The sequence below is a fragment of the Alosa sapidissima genome, chromosome 21 (assembly GCF_018492685.1).
Source record: "Alosa sapidissima isolate fAloSap1 chromosome 21, fAloSap1.pri, whole genome shotgun sequence".
In the NCBI taxonomy this organism is placed as follows: Eukaryota; Metazoa; Chordata; class Actinopteri; order Clupeiformes; family Clupeidae; genus Alosa; species Alosa sapidissima.
The window spans coordinates 24,480,817-24,498,751 of NC_055977.1; the positions used below are offsets into that span (position 1 = coordinate 24,480,817).

At 41.5% G+C, this 17,935-nt stretch overlaps 2 protein-coding genes across 3 annotated transcripts in view; both read left to right on the forward strand.

The window, feature by feature from the left end:
• Nucleotides 1–81: 81 nt before the first annotated feature.
• Nucleotides 82–4,682, forward strand: LOC121695184 (glutathione S-transferase A-like). Of its 2 annotated transcripts, XM_042075763.1 has the most exons (6): nt 82–762; nt 2,554–2,619; nt 2,745–2,850; nt 3,303–3,421; nt 3,650–3,732; nt 4,321–4,682. In XM_042075763.1, exons 1-6 carry the CDS (start codon nt 595–597, stop codon nt 4,454–4,456), a joined length of 678 nt encoding a protein of 225 aa, XP_041931697.1. In that variant the 5' UTR covers nt 82–594; the 3' UTR covers nt 4,457–4,682. The 2 variants fall into 2 exon arrangements, with proteins under 2 accessions (XP_041931697.1, XP_041931698.1); XM_042075764.1 differs by lacking the exon at nt 2,554–2,619.
• Nucleotides 4,683–12,270: 7,588 nt separating this feature from the next.
• Nucleotides 12,271–17,935, forward strand: part of rims3 (regulating synaptic membrane exocytosis 3) — a 60,933-nt gene continuing 55,268 nt past the window's right edge. The window contains exon 1 of the mRNA XM_042075762.1: nt 12,271–12,525. The gene's annotated coding sequence lies outside the window, so the exon portion shown is untranslated. The remainder of the gene's footprint in view (nt 12,526–17,935) is intronic.

Below are 17,935 nucleotides of genomic sequence, written 5' to 3' on the forward strand. Positions count from 1 at the left end.
AATCAATTTGACGTACATGACAATAACATTGGAAAGGGACGCCAAGCCAAATTTGTACAAATCTACTATCCATGAGCTAAACAAGTGCAACAAGTGTACCAAAAGGGCCATTTAACCGACTGCTGCTAAACACTTTTAAATTAGCGGTATCTTGCAAGTCAGAAATGGTGTCATGCAAAGTACAGTAGACTTGTTCAGTCGCCATGACGCAGCATTTCTCACATGGCATTTAAGCTGGTAAAAGAAACGTAGGTCTATCTACTTGCAAGTCAGAAATCGTGTCACATAAAGTAGTAAGACTTGTTAAGGCACCATGACGCAGCATTTCTCACGTCAGATGGTAAAAGAAACGTACACGTAGGTCTACTGTTGTTTCTCCTTTTTAATAAATACTCTCCGACAGAGCACTATCCCCTGTGACCCACTTGGCGTAACTGTTATAACATTCTTGCGCATTCAACCCTTGAAACGTGGGCGTGCGCTATATCGCGGCAAATTACAAGAAAATTGTTGTCGGAAATTGTTGAGCACAACCACAATCCACGCAAACTAAGCAGTATTAACTGACACATTTTCGGTGAAATCTGTGAGATAATGGCCGAAGACATGTTTCTTCTTTGGGGTTCTGGCTCTCCTCCATGCTGGAGAGTCATGATTGCGCTTGAGGAGAAAAACCTGCAAGGCTACCAACACAAGTTGTTGTCTTTTGAGAAAGGAGAACACAAATCAAAGGAGGTCTTCGATGTTAATCCGAGAGGACAAGTAAATGTTTGCACCTATTCTTTTTGGGGGAAAGTCTGTTTACACCACAGTGTGTACGTGTATTATGTAACATGCATAGTCTGCTTGGTCTAACTAGTGGGCGTGTGCAGCAGGCACGACACGTACAGTCTATTATTTAAACTGCCAACATGCTTTAGAGTTAAAAGTTTCATGATTATGTTATAGTGGAGCAGATAAGCTTATATATACACATTAAATGGTGCATTTTATGACTAAAGCATGACATTTTGTCCAGTGTTTCTAGAGACTGTAAACTTCATTTTCAGATGTGGAGCCCCTTCAGATTTGACCTCTGGGGCCAGGCAGGCAGACTCAAAAATTGCACTAATTTTCAGTTGTAAAATATTTCTGCAAGCCATACTAGAATTTTACTGTGCAATCTAGAACTTCCATTAACTGAGCCAGAGACGGTTGATGTATATTAAGGATCTTTGACTGAGCATTACAAAAGAAGCACAAATGCTCTTGGATGGAAACATGACTGTGTGAACGTGTATGGACCACTGGCACATCACCTTCGTTCACCGTTTCTAATGATTTGTGCCGTCACTGCAACTTTGGGAATAGATTATTACTATAAGTGTAAAGAAACTAACATCTTAACTCATTCGTTTAAAATATAATTTTAAATGAGTAGTGGCCAGTGGTACTATAGGTAGTGGCCATGTTTCATTGGCCAAGGATCTTATTGAGTTTAACGATTGCCTATGTCAATTATTAAATATAATTAAATATAATTACTCATTAGTAACATTTTAACTAACTCATTTAAAATTATATTTTAAATGAACGAGTTAAGATGTTAGTTTCTTTACACTTATAGTAATAATCTATTGTTTCTTCTTTTTACCTTGATACAAAAATTAGAGTTGCTTTGCAACCATTCTGATAGAGGAAATATACTTGGCAGAAGAATGATTATCAATGAATAAATCGTTACATTTCTAGTAGTTGCTGTGCCTTATGAAATCTTGCCAGATATATGTAGTAACTGTTTTAGATACAAATACTTGTGTATTTCATTGAAAGGGGTTCTTACTAAATTGCTCTTTATCATATTATTTACCATCTACCATTCCACTATGTATCTATCTATCTATCTATCTATATATCTATCTATCTATCTATCTATAACCATAATAGCAGTATAGCTACTGATGTGATGTCGCCTGTCCTCTAAAGCCATAAAGTATCGTCTTAACATCATGCAATCTTAAGTGAGTAAAATTTGGCAGATGTGTTTAGTTCTTCCACTGAAGTGCGCAACATTGTGGCAGCAGATGTGTAACATTTTTAAGTTTTCTCCTTTGTTGCATCATTATCGATGCTTTATAAAAAAAGAAATCACATTTGTATGTGATTAGAATGTTGCCAATTAAAGGTTTCATACTGTCATAATGAACTCAAGCAACCAGTTTGAATGGCAGTGGAATTCTGGAATGACTTAAAAATATTTTACTCCTCAAAGATGTGTATTATCTAGCGCCAGAGGTCAGATCTGAAATGGCTCCACATCTGAAATTAAACCTTAGGGGGTGAAGATTATATGGTGAAACTTTCATGCTTTAGTCATAAAATGCACAATTGTTTTGCTTATCAGCCTAACTATTAAGAATCGCAATGGCCTTTTGGTCTAGTCGAGGCTAACTCCGCTGCAGACATATCGACCGGTGCAAGGCACCTTTGCTTTTTCAAATCATGCCATTGTTCACTAGCCCAACGTAGACATTATTTACCACTGTGTCTGTATTGATCACTGTGTATCAACAGGTCCCCTCATTTCGCCATGGGCCCCATATGATAAATGAATCTGTTGCAGCCTGCATGTACTTGGAGGTATATTCCATGGCCACAATACATAGAAGTACACTCTCTGTAGTTTTACTTTGATGTAAATAAAGCCACATCTGACTCACATCTGACTTTATCAGAATATGCATTGTGTGTCTGTGATCATGCAGAACCAGTTCAAGTCCCAGGGAAACCAACTTATCCCCAGTGACCAAGCAGGATTTGCCTTGGTGTACCAACGGATGATTGAGGCCCCCAATGCACAGCAGAAAATGAGTGAGCTGTGGCAGAATATTAATGTGCTCCTACTACTAGGCTACATCCTGGCTCTTGTGTGCGTATCAGGGGGGTATTCCAAGTGTGTGGTTTAGTGACAGACCTGGGTAAGTTAACTCAGAGTGGTAAACCTACTACAACAAGAGGCCTTTGGCATTGTTTTGTTAGGAGAATGAAGCCATACAGCTCTTCTATTAGGAGGTTTACCACTTACTCTGACTTAACTTACCCAGGTTTGTCACTAAACCACATACTTGGAATACCCCCCAGGTCACAGGCAGCAATGATAAACAAACATATTTCTGATAGTGATGTTGAAGATGTGAATGATAATGGTGATGATGGTGATGACTCCAACACTGATGATCATGATGATGGTGAGGACGTTGCCATTTATTGCCGTTACATTCTGTTGATGATGATTATGTGATCTTCATTTATGCGCCATGCAGTCGATGTTCTGCTGTACAACTTTCACACGCCTGAGGAAGAGAGACAGGAGGCAGCACTAAAGAAAAAAAATGAGGCAGCAACAACTGAATTTCAGTTGTGGGAGGGCTACCTGCAGAAGGTAATTAGCCCAGTCTCATCACTGTTAAAATTAGTCTCCTAAACTTGGCATGTACAGCTCTAAATTAAGAGTAGTTTCCCTCACTCACTCAGCCTTTAATGAAGAGCTTGATTGAACTCAGTAACAATCAGTTAGTTGAAGTGTGTGTCTTGAGTGTGATGTACCATAAAATGTAGTGGTCCATCATGTCATCTTCTCATGATACATAATGCTTCCTATTCAATGTAGACTGGACCATACATGGCTGGACAAAACTTCTCATTGGCTGATGTTGCGTTTTTTCCAACTTTGGCCCTTGCGTTCCGCCTGGGGTGAGTATTATGGTGTAAATAACAATAATGAAATGATTACGTACTGTATTACTTGACAACAAGTCACCCAAGTGTTCCATGTGATCCACAGTTGTGCTTTAATGATAAAGGTTAGGCCTGTAATACTGCCTACACAAACATCAGACCACAGGTGTACAGAATTCAGTACAATGTGGTACTGCTTGTTTTAAAAGCCCTTAATAGTCATGCTCCCACATATGTGGCTGATATGCTGCATCCATATACTCCCTCCAGGTCCTTAAGGTCTGCACTGCTTTTAAATCTAGTCTTAAGACACACTTTTTCAGTTTGGCATTTAGCAACTGCTGATCCTGAACTTGGGTTTTGGAGGACAGTATTATTGTTATATCTGTGTCTGTAAATACTGCATGTTGGTCTGTGTTTGGTATGTATCTCTTTTATTTTTTTATTGTTGTGTGAAACACTTTGGTATTAAATGTGTTATATACATTAAACATACTTGCTTACTTATTAGGTGTATCAAATTACTCAGTAATATGTCAATATGTCAATATGTACTGTATTTACTATCTTAAAGCAAAACATGTGTTTTTTCTATCTATACAGGTTGAGTCAGAATAAGTATCCCAAACTTGCTGAGTACCATGATTTTCTGAAGGATCGACCCAGTATCAAGGCCACGTGGGCCCAGCATTGGCTCGAGAACCCCCCATTTAAGAGTCCTCCTCTGGCGATCCTGTGAGCTATCTGGGGTGTGCTCCAAGTAGGTGGTTTAGTGGCAGACCTGTGTATGTTAACCCAGAGGAGTGTGGTAAACCTCTCTAATTATGGCTGTCAAACAGTTTAAGAAAAAAAAACGAATTAATCTCATATTTTGAAATGAATTCATCTAGATTAATTGCAAATTAAAAAGTAGATTTTTTTTTATATTTTTAAAGGGCATATTAAATGCAACATGAATCACAAAATTAATGAGTAAGTTGTTTTGAAATATTAATTTTTTAAGAAATACTACTAATTTGATGCTGTTTAACTCCGTTATAAATGGTGCACTGTCACTTTAAGCGTATTGTGTCCACACATTCTCATAATGATCTTTTTAACAGCTCCATTCAAATATAGCCTATGGCTAGTACACAACATTCGTCTTTGTTGCCTTCATGATTTCCTTTATATTAAAAAGAAACTTATATTATCAACAAAACCAGCCACCTGGAACCTACCACTCTCTCTCTCTCTCTCCCTCTTGGTGCGCGCTCAAACACGTTCCCAATTATATGGATTAGCCGTTGGATCTTATGTATAAGTATATATACTCTTTTGATCCGGTGAGGGAAATTTGGCATGCATTTATTCCAATCTGTGAATTAGTGAAACACACACAGCACACAGTGAACACACTAACCCAGAGCAGTGAGCTGCCTGCTACAGTGGCACTGGGGGAGCCTTGCTCAAGGGCACTTCAGCCATTGATGTGGGAATGGGAGAGCAGTGCTCAACCACTTCCCCTGCCCACATTTTTCCTACTGGTCCAGGATTGAACCGGCAAAAGTATCATCTGTATGTAACATACTGTTGGTGCATTTTGACTTTGTAAAAGTTCTCTAACAGGAGTGAAAAACACTTTGCAGTGAAGCTACTATTTATTGGCTAAATGTTGGTCCCCCCTCTGTCCCTTGCCCTATGCACAGTGCGCGATGCGTGTGGTGGTAGCGGCAGCACTTATCACTGTGCTTTTAACATCAGGCAACTTTTTAAAATAAAACTTTTCGCCTACAAGCTCCTCACCGTTCCTCGCCATCTTCAGCTAACTCCATAGACAGTAAAATAAACTCTAAGGCTTGCAGCTTCAGGTTTTGTGGCTTCCGTTACATAACATCAGCATCAAACATCAAACATCAAACACAAAAGAAGTAGGTAAACAAAATGCATCAATTGCGTTAATATTTTGTAACAAGTTATGAGTTAATTTTGACAGCCGTACTCTTAATAGAAAAGCTCCTTGGCATTGTTTAGTTTGGAGATTGAACCCCCTAGGCTGCTCTATTATCAGCTTTACAACTTCCTCTGGGTTAGGCTATAAGGCCACTAAAGCACCTACTTGGAATCATGGCCTGGTCTCTATACGTTCCTCCCTGTGGGTGACGAAGGTCTTTCAATTTAGGACCAAGGTAGTCTGAAGATAAGCTTTATCTGTGTCAGCAAGGAACACTAGAAGTCAACAAAATCAACAGGAGCCTAATCTATCCTTTGTAACGCTAAGATCAGGAAGGCTTCTTGTGATTCTGCCGACTCAGACTTAAAATGTTAAAATGTTAAATGTTATGTTAATGTTAAAATTTTAAAATTTGAAGGAATGGTAGTCAACAAACAAGTAGGCTAAGTAGTGTTGAATAACAGCTACCTCTATATACAGCATTACCACTATTAATATATATTTTAAGATTTCAATATTGATTTCAGATTTTAGATTTGATTATACATTTGTATCTTCTTATAACTGTATGCTGCTAATAAATGGAACATTTAAAGGGAAACTCTCTAAAGGTCTAAAAACAACCTACTGTAGGTCAAGTAAAAAAAAAGGTGATTCCTCCGCGATTCTGATTACTGTAACAATCCGGTGCTTCACGGGAGAGAACTGATCATGCAGTGAAAGGAAGGGATCACCGGAGCACACAGATGTTGAAGTCGGTTATTTCTTTATTTTTGAACGGTGCAGTTTCGATTCGATTTTTCGGTTTACATCTTCATCAGAGTGACCTCGGTGCTACTTTGAATTTTTGATTAGTTACTGAATGGGGAGATTTCAATTTAAATATATCTGCAACTTAACTTTCACCCTAAATGATTCTGTATTCCTGTAAATATAACTGCTACTGATCTCATATAGAAACTAATTGTGTCAATTCTGGCCCATATCTGTCTGTGTGCAGCCACTAAACATAAACCTATAAGCAACAATTTAGTTGCTATTTGAAGCACTGGTGACTTTGTTTGTTTTCCCAACAGACATCATTAAAATCTGAGAAAAACAAAACATAGTACAAAGGCGAAGAGAAATAGTTAAGTTAAAGAGACATTGTGATGTAGAATGTGATGTATGAAAATGTTGTGGTGGCCACAGAAGGCTGTAGTGTGTTGCAGAATCCAATCTGCAGGGGGCGATAGCTCACCAATGATAATGCTCACAGGCTGGACTCAATGAGTCACATAGAAATAAGTTATCTTAGACCAGTGGTTCTTAAAGTGTGGGGCGGGTCCCACTAGTGGGGAATAGAGACATATCAGGTGATAGATCATAGATTCAAAACAAAATAGCCACACACAAATATAGGAGTGATAAACAGGCCCACATATTAATTCAAATAGCAACTGATCCAGCGGACCAAGACAGGAAATTCAACGTGGAACCATTTTTTTAACATTACCATTTTGGCCAGTTGATGGGGTCAGGTGGAGCTTGAAAATTCCAAAATGAAAGAAGAAAAAGTTTGAGAACCACTGTCTTAGACACACTGAGATCCAACACATTGGCAGTCAGAACGACCGCCGCCCCCCCCCCCCCCCCCCCCTCCTGAGGGACACATCTTCAATTATGATCCAAATGACTTCCTAAGGATTCAACAAACAAGTCGACTTATGAAAAATGGAGGGCGAAACGCCACTGAACTAGAGCAGGGTGCGAGACCTGGCCCAGAGACGGGCGGTAATTGATTATGGTTACCCAAGCTGGAGGCAGCTCCCACCGTGTGTGTGTGTGTGTGTGTGTGTGTGTGAAAACACAAACTGCTGCTTCAGGTCTATTACTGCTGAAAAGGGCAGATTTTTTAGAGCTGACATGTGTGCGATGAGCCACCGATGACCTGAGACATACAGTAGCGAGTGTGTGAGACGAAATTACACCACTCCGAGATGGGCGAGTCCCTGGCAACGGTGAAGCAACTCTGGAAGCAGATGCGATGGCACTCTGGCAGAACAGAAGGCTATGCGCTTATAGTTTGATTATCCCCCCATACACACACACACACACACACACACACACACACACACATACACACACACACACCTGCCCTGAACAACTTGCATATGTAAATGCTGACCAGTGCTGACTTATACTATGCGCAATATGCAGCTCAATATTGATTTTGAAACATCAAAAAATCATTGCTGCACGATATCTCATCTTCTCCTACTAAGCCACCATTTTACTGCATGTTACTGCATACTGTATGATGAAATATAGTATGAGCTATATAGCCTCTGAGGATGATTGAAAGCGTGGTGACTCTGTGAACAGTAGCCTACTGTAAGCTATGCAAGAGAAAACATATTGTGCAGACATAATCTTATTCAATTATGTACTAGTACATGTACAAAAAGGATCTTGCTTGCATAAGGCGTACAGAAGCAGGCTTTAGAATACAGAAATCTCTATAATTCTGTCAGACCAGCAGAGGAAATTGGTTAAATCTCAATGACTGACTGACTCGTTGGTTGCTGTATTATCCCGGTGTTATTGAGTGCAGTTAATCATGCTATTATCCTGTGAGGGTAGCGCTGCAGAATGCGTGGGCTTTGTTACTGTGTATTAATAACTGATATGATATTTCACAAAGGGCTCTTATGAAACGCTGTGCCTTATTCAGGAAGTCAGGAAATCCATCGGGAGAGTTTTAGAAGGCGTATGGTCTATATATAGAGCCTCAGTGAGAGAAATGATGGAGGATTTCTTTTTGCACGTTTAGGTAATGTTTACTGCTGTAGTTGAATGTCAGTGACTTGTTTGCCATCAATGTGGTTTGGTCTTTTTGTATCGGTAATAAGGATTGAGGATACTGACCATAGCATTGATGGTCTGAGAGGAACAGCAGACCCCAAGATAAAGTTAATGCAGCAGCCAGGCAGACACACACACACACACACTTACACACAGAGATAAACAAGCATACACACAAACACACATGCACACACACACACACACACACACACAGATAAACGAGCATGCACACATACACACATGCACACACACACACAGATAAACAAGCATACACACAAACACACATGCTTGCACACAAACACACACGCACACAGAGATGCACAGATGCACACACCAAGAAAAAAAAGATCTACTGGCAGATGCCCTCACTAACAGGGAACATGTGTCCGAGGAAATGGTCAGTGTTTCCGAACATAATTCCATTTCCACACCCCTGAGAGACGCTCACAAACATGCTTGGATGTCCTGGACTGGGCCGAGGGGGATTAGTTAATGGTGCACTGGCCCTGGGAGCTAAATGGATAAGCTCCACCAACAGAAGGCTGCAGTCCTTCTTCTACTGGGCGGCAGTGTAAAGAGCTGTGGTGATGGCCGAGCCCAGCACAACATAGCACCGCCAGGGTGGGGCAGGCCAGGCCAGACATGTCCGTTTCACTTTCAGGTCTGATTACTATGATAACTATCTACTTTTGTGTTATTTTTGTTTGATTTTCATTTCAAAAGAGTGGCGCACACTTTATAAATGTGTATGGAGCAGACTTAGGCTCTTCTGGGTTTGTTACTGGCTTGCTGCTGTTCTGCACAGGTGTTTGATGATGGCTGTAATTGTGGTAGCTGGTGTGTGGATGGCTGTATGAACAGCATATTAATATGTCTTGCTAACACTTCAGTCCCGAGCAACACTTCCTGTGGGTTTACAGTGGTAGCCTTTGTAAATGGAACAAAAGACCCTGTGGATGAATTGATTGCACTGTGTGTACAGTAACATTCCTTAGGGCAAGAGTGTCATTGATCTGATGTGATTGATGTCTGTGTGTGTGTGTGGTGTCATGTGTGGTCTACAGAACATAACACTTTTATTTAGTCCCTCTGCTTCAGGAAAAAGACACAGGCTGAAAATAATGACACTCTGACGTTTATTATATTAGCTGACTCAAGATTGAGGAAGCGACCCAGTCCTGCCCATTCTCCAAACGCGCACATTATCTTGATGAAAGATTGGAGTCTTTAGAGAGATGAACATGGTCTGTGTCTCCATTTCCATATCCATATCACTCCATTTAGCTCGTACTGTAGTTGGTCATTTGGCAGCTATTTCATTTATTTCAAATAGCCTTACAGTGCCATGCAAAACAAATACAAATCAATTACTCTAGCTCTATGACAAGTCCCAGCCATGGCATGGCACTTGTTGTACTATGCTCCACCAATCAAAGCGCATAAAGCCCCATGTTGTTACACTTATGAATCATCTATCTTCAGGATGCGTTATCCACTGAGTCACTCATCAGTAGTTGGAGCTGATTAAGGAGCTTAGTGAATTGATAAGTAAGTAATAGTGTTGTCGTAGTACCAAAATTAGTCATAGGAGTAATGCAATAGACCCAGACAAAAGAATGTGGATCTTAAAATTCTCTGTTTTTAATTGATAAGAAGCATGTTTATTATTATTGTTATCTTTTTTAAAACATTGATTAAAACACAATTCTTAAAGAACCATTTTTAATTTCAGGGTATCACAATATGTTTCTAGTATGGATGAATGCAACACTAGTAAGTAAATTAGTATGGATGGTGCAACACTAAGTAAGTTAGTGGATGTTAGTATGGATGACTGACTGTGCAACACTAGTAAGTAAGTAAGTTAGTAAGTTATTATGGGCCTACCAGTTAGCACTTCCGACCTGTAACCGGAGGGTTGCCGGTTCGAACCCCGACCAGTAGGCACGGCTGAAGTGCCCTTGAGCAAGGCACCTAACCCCTCACTGCTCCCCGAGCACCGCTGTTGATGCAGGCAGCCCACTGCACTGGGATTAGTGTGTGCTTCACCTCACTCTGTGTGCTGTGTGTGTTTCACTAATTCACGGATTGGGATAAATGCAGAGACCAAATTTCCCTCACAGGATCAAAAGAGTATATATACTTATACTTATATTATGTAGGACTGTGCAACACTAGTAAGTTAGTGGATGTTAGTATGGATGACTGTGCAACACTAGTAAGTAGGTACTACCGTAGTAGGGAGGACTGTGCAACACTAAGTAAGTTAGTGGATGTTGCACTGCTGCTGATGTTGAGGTTTTTGCTCAGATATTTAACTCAGACTGGAGCTGCTTCTCTGGACCCCAGAGTAGTTGAAGGGAGTGGACTAGTTACACAACATTGCCTTTAAGCTGCCTGGCTGGACTGATAAAAGAGAATAGTTATGGCCGCAACCAGCTTCACTTACTAACGGCTTCAGAGAACTCTACATGTGGGTCCTTTCATGTTGATATGTTGTTGTTTTTATTCATGTTAGCATTTGCAAATGTTTTTCTGTTTTAAGAGCAACCGTTCACTTCTGGTGCATACAATATTTATGCACTTTGAATGTGCCATCCTTTAGCACTGTGAAACTTTTTATATATTTTCAAAGACTGTCACAGATGTTTTAAAAGGGTATTAATACATGTTAAAATAACTATGGAATCCATGATACAGCAATGCCCAGCTAAAGCCAAGATACAAGAATGGATCTTTCCCAAACTCAAGGTTTCTTCCAGCTGTTTGAATAAAGCTGCCTTCAAGATGAATTCACAGCTCACAGCCTGAATAACGCCGAATTCAAGATGAGATCACAGCCACATCCTTTAGAGCCACATTGATGTGTCCAGATTTCCATTAATTTAGCAGATGTATATTGGGCACCTGAGAGCTTACAGTATAGCCTACCACCTACAGTTCCTCTTTTATTTATTTCATATTTTAACAGTAATCTGTGTGCTCCCACCCAGGCTATTAACCTGACGACCTTGGTGTTATTGGCATGTTACTCAACCATGTTTTCAACCAGTTATGCCAGAGGAACATCTTGAGTGGTGCACTGTCCTGAGCTACAGATTCATGTAATATGCTCATGGGCTTAACGGACCAAAGAGAGGCTTAGGTCCCCACTGCTCTGACTTGGCACACACACACACACACACACACACGCAAACACTCTTAACAGCAAGCATGTGTCTGTCACAGAGGAGGATCAGCAGCCACAACACTCACAGTAGCCAGCAAACACAAACAGCTTTCACTGGCTGGCTCAACGGGGGCTTAGGTTTCCTTGCTAGATGCTTGCCAGGGCAGTGAGGTTCATTTCACAGGTGACATTTCTATACTGTAATTGTGCTTAGTTACAGATGTTTGCTGAACACATACAAATCTCTGGCTCAGTGTATTTATTTACAGTGATTTGGAAATACAATTGTTTCCTTACTGTCCTCAATTGTTGCTTGCCAATAGACAATAGCAGGCAAACTCATAAGAACTCATACCCCAGCTCAAACACCATAATACCTTGGCGGATGCTCCATCCAAACAATTTGTTTGAATTGGTAGTTTCACCAAGGAGTCCATCGGAAGTCTGTGCCTATCCATGCCTGTTGATGGGGTTTAAGTTAATTAAGATTCCTAATCACCGCATCTTATTATCCCGCTTGCTGCTCGCCCCTGGGGAGTAAGTGGGTCAGGTGAGTAACCATGGAGATGAGTTAGCGAGGGAAAGAGGATGAGGCAGCGTTGGTCTTGGTGCGCTGTAGGCTACAGTGAAAACGCGCCGCTGCTGTTGTGGTATCAGTCAGTAGTGCTTCATCGCTCTCGAACGCAGCCTCGCCGCCCGTAGTGGATTCAGCCCGTCGAGTCGGAGTCGGAATCAGGCATCCAAGAACCAGCAAGCGAAATCACAACGATGCCATTCTCCACGAGACAAAAGACACAACATATTATTTGATAACTTCTAACAATTCCGTGCTTCATCCGCAGCCACCGCTTGCTGTCAACCAGTAAGTGCATCCAGTCGTTTACAGTTCCATATAGTGAGTCTAATGCTAACGAAATTAATTCGTCCCTCGACTACTCACGTTCACGAAAGAACGGGTAACACCGACGGACCGGATAATTACAGTGACTGTATTTTCCATATTGTTGTTAGCCTATAGCCTATATGTTCTTGAACAGATGAATCTGAATCATCCAAATATTTTGTTTGCGGTGAATTAATTAAAATATTTCAGCTCCCTACGAGCTCCTCCGGTAGCCAACAAGACATTGATATTATGATTCCAAACACTGTGTTTAGTTGTAGGCTAGTCTCAGATCGATGTGCATTAGCATTTAAATTGCTTACATTTTCAATTTCATTTTCGTCTATTCTCAATGTCCGTTTGATACACGAACACCGACATATAGGCTATTGTGCTGAGTATTTCATACTTACCACACGCTTTGGGTGCTGAATCCTATGCTGCGCTGTATCATTCTGTGTTTCATTCATTAATTGTGCAGTTAAGTGGAAGAGACATTTAACCCATTTTCGTACTTACTGAGCTGTGTTTTATATTGATGACTGACAAGACAATTGGCCAGATGTAACCAAGAAGTCGCTTCGTCAACCAGGAAATTATTTGCGTAAAAGAGCGAGTGTCTAGGTACCTTCTGGAGGCCACATTTCAGGTGCGAAGACTTGAATTTCACTCCCATTTCCTCAGTCTAGAGTCCAATTATTGCATTTATTTCGCCGAATGAAACATACATGCATGCTTGGTCAATGTAGGCTACGCGGTAACTTATACTAGGCAGCAGACGCATGGCCAATATGTGGTGATTTAGATTTTTTAAAGATTTTCCACGTGGAATACTTTAAAACAAATTAGTGACTAAAGTAGGATTGCATTAGTACCGAAATGTACGTCTTTCACATTATATAGAACGCTATTATTTGTAGTCGGACAAGACCAAGCGATTGATATACCTGAATTAAAATATACTGTTATTTGTTTTTACATTATAGTGGCTATCTGTTTCCCAGTGCGCATACGCAAATGAACTATTTTGAGTTTATCTCCCTTAAGTTTAATATTAGCTGACCCCTGACTATATGAGAATATGTCTGAGGAAGGGCAGTGTGTCCCGAGACATCACATGTGGTGAATAAAAAGATAAAATTATTGGAGCTCTAGTGTGCGGACTTTTTTGTCATTTTTATTTTCCCTGACTATATGAGACCACGCCACGGAGAGTAAAGAGACAATCACACCTTTTCACCTTAAAAACCTCCCATCGATCTGTAAGGTGACAGGTTGTGAAAGAGATTTTTTTGTCAGTCTCAGAAAAGAGTTACGGAAAGATCTCATGCCTTGCGCAAGTACGCACCAGTGGAGAGAGGAACGGTTTTCTGTGTACAGTGCACCGTCACAGTCAAAGACACAAAGCCCACTGACTGTCAGAGCCGTTCAAAGGGCACACAAATGCAGATGTTTGGAAAGACCATAGTAAAACATAGAAATAGCCCCGCTGCGGAATAAGCGCATATAGAGATCAGATAGATTCTCAACATGGAAAAGTAAAGCCAACTGTTAGTCTGTTCCTCTCCGTCGCAGATAAACTGGGCAGCGCTCCTACCTCGCCTGGCAAACGTTCAGTCACCAGAGCCCATGCGCATATGTTAACGCAGGATTTATCACCCGGACACATATGGGCCCTCGTGCGGCACAAAAACACTCACAAACGGAGCTACTCATCACGGCGTTAAAACGTGATCTGAAATGTAGTTTATAAACAGAACGTGGCATTTACAGAGATTAATAAAAAAAAAAAAAACAACGAAATTGAAGATGTGCATTGTTTGTCACACATTTTTCCTCCATTGCCTTGTCCCAGCTTTTAAGTGCATGTAGTGCAGAGGCGCATGCATGCAGAAGCTGAGTGGTGTGCTGGTCTGTTGAAATATTCAGCTGGGAGAGAGAGAGAGAGAGAGAGAGAGAGAGAGAGAGAGAGAGAGAACTCTGACAAATGAACTCACTGGCTGACCTGAGAAAGGCCACTGCGCTTGTTGGCGATGCCCAAGTGGGAGCAAACCCTGGATTGAGCTGTTTGTTGTTCTGGGTCAGTAAGCGGGCTCCTGCGTGGTGATGTTTTATAGGACCCAGACCAGGCAGGGACTGCTGCATGGAGCACAGGCCAACATTTGTTGGTGTATCCTGGTGGACCATGGGTGGTACTGATACTGGTTTGGCCATTCCCTTTGACAACACGGACCCTAATGAAATTACTGTAAGCACAAACAGTCGCAAACATGTAATGCCCTGTGTGTGGAAACTAAATCGATCGTGTGGCTGTGGGTGCACTGGACAGACCCACCCATGTCTGTGATCATGATCTGGCTGGTGGAATTCGCCAACTTTGCATTTTGTCCATTTAGTTCACGCAGGGCCTCATATGGTTGCCCCATGGTGGCGCACTGGATGTGATTGGTCAGCTTGGATTGTGGTGCCAGCTCAGGGCATCGCATGTCATTACTGTTTCTCCCAGATCAGACCTTCATCGCCTTGCCAGTCAGGGTGAGTTTTCAGAATAAACAAAAGTAACACCAGGAAGCAGTAACCAGGGACGCACTGGTATCAGGCCAGCATCGGTATCGGCTAGGGATGTAAAGGTACATGTATTCGTACCGAATTATTTAGGTACAAGTCGTTAGGTTCAACATTGGTATCGGCCAAAATAGGCGTTGTTAATTGATATTGCCTTTCAGCGAATTTATAGATAGACAGTTATAGATGGTAGCGGCTGATGTTTATCTGTTGTGTCATATCATTCTGCACTAAGTAAATGTGTTATGTACAGACAGGCAGAGATGGTGCTATGAAGGCCTGAAAGACTCAAACATGGTTATGTTTTTAATTAGTATTTTTGTGTGATCTCTATTAAAAGCTATACTTACTTAACAACAAAATATGAAGAAAAATGTAAAGTCTGTTAAAGTATTGTGATATTAATGATTAATGTGAGGTCATCCAGGCCTATTCCAAACACATTTCCTGCTAATAGCCCCCGTGCCCACTCCCACCCTCCCTTTGCTCTGGTCTTTGATCTCTGTGTGGTCCTTACAAATGTGCTCACGCACACACACACACACACACACACACACACACACATACACATGCACGTGCACACAGACACAGACACTCAAACTCCCACACACACACACACATGCACGTGCACACAGACACACACACACACACATGCACGTGCACACACACACACACACACACACACACACACATGCACGTGCACACAGACACACACACACATGCACGTGCACACAGACACACACACAAACTCCCCCACACACACATGCACCCTCCTCCCCAACGAGCAAGGTCTATGGAGGTGGAGCAGCAGCCTTTCAAAGTCTGGCCTTGAATCACCACTGCCTCCCTAAGTGTTCGCAATCATAATGCAGAGATGCGGGCGCCGCTCTTTTGAAATGAAAATCAAACGAAAATAACACAAAAGTAGATAGTTATCATAGTAATCAGTTTGGGTTTCATGGAAACAGGGAGGGAGGGATGGCTCGGTCACTCTGTGTGTGTGTGTGTGTGTGTGTCTGTGTGTGTGTGTGTGTGTGTGTGTGTCTCGCTGTGTTTATGCACGTCATTTGAATCAGGGAGTGGGTCGGGTCTGGAGGACTCACGGGACAACAATGGCCCATGTGTGGCGGTCGGCGAGTTCAATCACGACGACTCGTGTCCAAACACGAACTATCACCACCGTGGTCTGCACATGAGGAGGGCGAGGAGCCACTCTCCAACACGGTTATCTTCTCACCAAGCACACTGGAACCTTCCGTCCTTGTGCTTTTATAAACACTGTGAGACGTGGGAGGTTTGCATGTATTTGTGTAGATAGCCTGTCAACCATCGGATAGCCATTGGATGAGCCCTGAACCTGGCTGATGGACGGTCAGTCAGTCCCAACTGGGAGGAGGTGAGGTCTGTCATGATTAGTCACTGCTCAAGAAAGCAGGACAGCAGTCAGAACAGAGCCCTGTGTCATCATTCACTGTTTCGCCAACCCAGATCTTTCTCTCTCCCTCTCTCTTTCTCTCTCTACATCTGTCTCTCCATCTCTCTCCCCATCTCTCTCTCCAATCTCTCAATCTCTCTTTTGCTCTCTCTCTCCATCTCACTCTTTTTTCTCTCAGTTTAGTTTTTCTCGATTGCTTTTACCTGCTTAAGTAAACTGGAACCCACTTGGTCTTCATGACTACTTTCTTTGCACAGCAGAAGTCATCTCTTGCGAATGTGTTCACATATTTTCATTGGGTTCAAACATTTCTTACACCCTTTTGCAAAACAGTTAACACAGGTGTCATTCAAAAGCCCCAAACTCTATTGGTTTTCCCATGCTAAACAAAAGGAAAACCTTTTCACAGGTGGTATAGATTCCTTGCATAAGTCTGAATCTCTGATACACCTGTGTAGTAATGGAACAGACATAGCAAAAATGCTCATTTTGAGAACTAGATTTTGCATGTTGTTGTCAAGCGTGTAATGATTGATTAAAGAGTGTTTTTGAATTGACAACAAGTTGTAGTGTTTGAAGGCAAGATTTGCTTTTGCTGCATGTTTTAAGTGTTTTGAGAGAGTAACAGCCTTTTGCGAGCACTGCTTTTGTTCAGACACGGGTGTTAACTGTTTTGAGAACGTGAGTTGACACAAGTATCAAAACGATCGAGAAAAACTGTAATTCAGTTCAAGTGAGCATTATTGACATGTCAATATTTCTTGCATTGCCCTCTCATTAAACACAGTTTTAACACAGAGAATACATTCTGATGCTACATTTACATGTAGACGGCTATTTTCATAAACAGACATTTCACCCTCTCCGTTTTCAAAAATAACATTGTGCACACCTGTCAGTTTTCAGAAAGGTTTTCCTTTACACTAACCCGGGTATATGCCTTCAAGAGCATGCCAAACCTGTATGTGGCAGTGTAACGAGAAGCTCAAGCCCAGGTTAGCCAATCAGAATCCCGAAAATATCAACAACAGCAACGAATCCTCTTTATCTTTTGAACTGACTAAAAATCTCTGCCACATCCGTCACACAAATCTCCGTTTGTACCTCTTTAGACGCAAATGAACAAACGGAGTTTTCCCAAAAAAATGATCAGCCCGGAGTTTTTAAAAACTCTGTTTGCGGGGTGTGAGTGTGTGTGTGTGTGTGTTGTCCTGTGGTTCTGTTCTGCGTTTATTTATGGCTTTGGGAGATTGAGCGCTGCTTGCAGTCATACCTCATCTTCATCATTCAATAGTTACAGCAACATGAGAAAAGTCACTGACCAAAGCACTGAAACAAACGTGCTGTGAAATTATCATGAAAACATCCTGTGAGAATATGGATTCTGTC